The sequence below is a fragment of the Austrofundulus limnaeus genome, unplaced genomic scaffold (assembly GCF_001266775.1).
Source record: "Austrofundulus limnaeus strain Quisiro unplaced genomic scaffold, Austrofundulus_limnaeus-1.0 Scaffold82, whole genome shotgun sequence".
Classification (NCBI taxonomy): Eukaryota; Metazoa; Chordata; class Actinopteri; order Cyprinodontiformes; family Rivulidae; genus Austrofundulus; species Austrofundulus limnaeus.
In genome coordinates this window covers 610,518-613,391 of record NW_013952484.1, presented here as the reverse complement: position 1 = coordinate 613,391, position 2,874 = coordinate 610,518, and the positions used below count along the sequence as shown (strand labels likewise).

The 2,874-nt window shown below is 34.2% G+C and overlaps 1 protein-coding gene across 1 annotated transcript in view; it reads right to left on the bottom strand.

Moving 5' to 3' along the window:
• Positions 1-1,643: 1,643 nt before the first annotated feature.
• The window catches only part of slc22a16 (solute carrier family 22 member 16), a gene marked incomplete in the record, with an annotated part of 18,541 nt that continues 17,310 nt past the window's right edge, over positions 1,644-2,874 (bottom strand). Inside the window, 1 exon segment of the mRNA XM_014011570.1 lies at positions 1,644-2,256. Coding sequence (XP_013867024.1) covers positions 2,020-2,256 — 237 coding nt within the window.

Below are 2,874 nucleotides of genomic sequence, written 5' to 3'. Positions count from 1 at the left end.
AGAGAGAGAGAGAGAGAGAGAGAGAGAGAGAGAGAGAGAGAGAGAGAGAGAGAGAGAGAGAGAGAGACACGCACAGCAAAACTGTTTTAACAATCGGTAAGAACTGAACAGTAGATTTCTCCAAACTGACAAACAAAGAAAAATTTTCTCATTTTTAGAAAACACTATTTATTTCAAGATTTCTAGTCTCTTCTCAGAATTACAGTACCTTTATAACTGTTCAAACTATAGAACAGTGTCATTTTATTCATTATTGTATGACAAAAATAATTTATCTATTGAAAAATGTTGACTTCTGGGCAAGAATACACCACTCAACATCAGATTAAATAGGCTATTTGAAGTATAAGTATAATTTCATCCTGTAATACACTCAAGTACAGAGGCTAGTTGTTTTATTAAACTAAATTTGGTCCATTCAGAGACAAGTATTTTTTGTACATTAAACAATGCAATGATGAAATTATGTACTTTTAACTTAAGTGTCCAGCATTTTATTTTGCAAATAGAAAACTTCAACGCAAACCTAAAAGGATAGGTCAGATATTTTGATGCAGGTCAGAGAAATAGTTTAATTTTAACAAGACCAACAAGCTAATGGCTAGTACAAGCAGAGTTTAAACCAAAATGAACTACTTAGAATAATTTAAACTTCAAAAATTCATTATGGTTTATGTGAATGCCATTCACACTGCGGTCACTTTTACATTTCAGTTATTTACATTTAACTTCATGTCTATTGGCCACTATAAATAAAGGCGGCGGCGGCTAGCTGTAGCACTTTGGTCAGGAATATTACATTTCCACTATTAAACAGTACAATGAGAAAAGGTATTAAGTTCTATAAAACGGAATTAGCAATAATTAAAGCTCTGTTTTGCCAAACTAAGGCCATTCTAAAAGCCATCTACAACAGGTAAGATATTATTGGTTCACATTTTGTTTCCCCATAACAAAAGATCTGAACTATTCATTTAACACATACACATCCTAAACACGTCTCTACTTAAAATCACATTATACTCCAAATTAAACTTCATCAAAGGCATCTTAAACACTAAAGAAGTGAAAGATGTCAAATTAAAATTTAAATAAATTAAAACACTTTTCAAATGATAGTTTTACAGGAAAACACACACCATAGGCAAGTCTTTTAATATAAAAAAGTTATTTGTGTTGACAGAAATGATGTATTATAAAATACCTGAGGTAATATAGGGCCTCAAATGTAAAATAAAACATTTGACAATGTCACTAACACATTTTATAACATAACATTAAAAACATGTTGGTGTTAATAGGCTCACCTTTCTTACATTTTGCTCATTTAAATGTTAAATAAAAATGTTAAACAGCAGCCTTGTAAGTGTTAGATGTCATCATCCTGCGACGAAAGCAACCGCTAATGCTGCTAACGGTGCTGCTAATCCTGCTGAAGATGGCATCTAAGATTTTATTCAAAGTGTGCTCAATGAAAACAAACATGGATGGTATCTGAAGTGCAGCTCAGACACTGGATGAAACTGTGAGTCTGATGTTTTGTAAAGCGTTAGCAGTGTTAGCAGTGTCAGCAGCTCCATTTGTCTCAGGATGATGTCATAACAAGAGTTTGCTAAATAATGAAAATGTTAGTGATTTTTTTACTAGGATTTTACTCTCAGAAAGTGAACTAAATAATGAAAATGTGTTAGTGACATTTTTTTTAACATTTTATTTTACACTTGGCACCCCATAAGGTAAATTTGTGCAGCAGTTCAATCATATGGATTACTTTATCTGCAAAAAAAAGGGATGAGTTTGTCCATCAGTATGTATTTTTTCTGTAAGTTACCTCRCACAGTACATATAAATACCACTCATAAAGCACACAATGACTTCATAATCAGASAGTGACTGATGAATGTATGTAGCAGACTTCTAAAAACACTTTGCAACTATAGTCAGGTTGCAAAACACAAAGTAAACAAATAATTTTAACAGTTTCAATTAATCTTTTTTCCCCTTTCCCCTCTCGTTMGTCTATTCTGTTCTTCCAGACATGTCTTTATTTTCTCTCCAGCACGCAGTCTTTGTTTCGTTCTGATTCAGCTCCATCCCTTCCTCTGCGTCTCTGTTGKTCGGACCTGAGTGCTTCTTACTGGGGTCACGTCCGAGAGACTCGGCCTCCTCCAGGGTGGTTGTTAAGGGTTTGCCCAGCGTCTCGGGCAGCAGCAGAGTCAGCACTCCAATGATGAAAGCCAGGATTCCTACAATGAGCTGCACATTGACGATAAATTATCTACAGATAAAACACTTTTGAGTTAACCAACTCTGCTCAGAGTACGGCAGAAATACCCTTAAACACCTGCTGAACAGGGCCAGCCCAAGGTAATTTGGTGCCCTAGGTAAGATTTTAGTTGGCACCCCTTGAGGAATTTTCTAAATCTCACTGCCAATTGTCCAGGGCTATACTCACCCAGAAAATTTTGTAAAAGATTTACTCAAAACTGCAATTTCCAAACATTTGAAGATCAATTTACTAAATTCTTGGGATTAATAAAACAACATATTTTTTATGAGAGTAGAACACTGAAAACCAAACTTTAACCTGAACTTTAACTGAGATCTTAACTGGAAACTTCCATTATCCTTATTTTGTTTTCTATTAACACACTGGACACCAGTAATTAGTCTTGACTGCATCATATGATACTTATTTAAAGGTACAGTGTGTAGGATTTTGTCAATTCTTTTAGCCAAAATTGAGATAATCACTAATGACAATAATAAAAAAAACATGTCTAATCATTGCAGACAAAGACCTTGTTTTATTAAAAGGGAAAAAAAATTGTATAGGTCCTCTGGACGGGTTCTTCTTTAATGAAACGTTTCGTC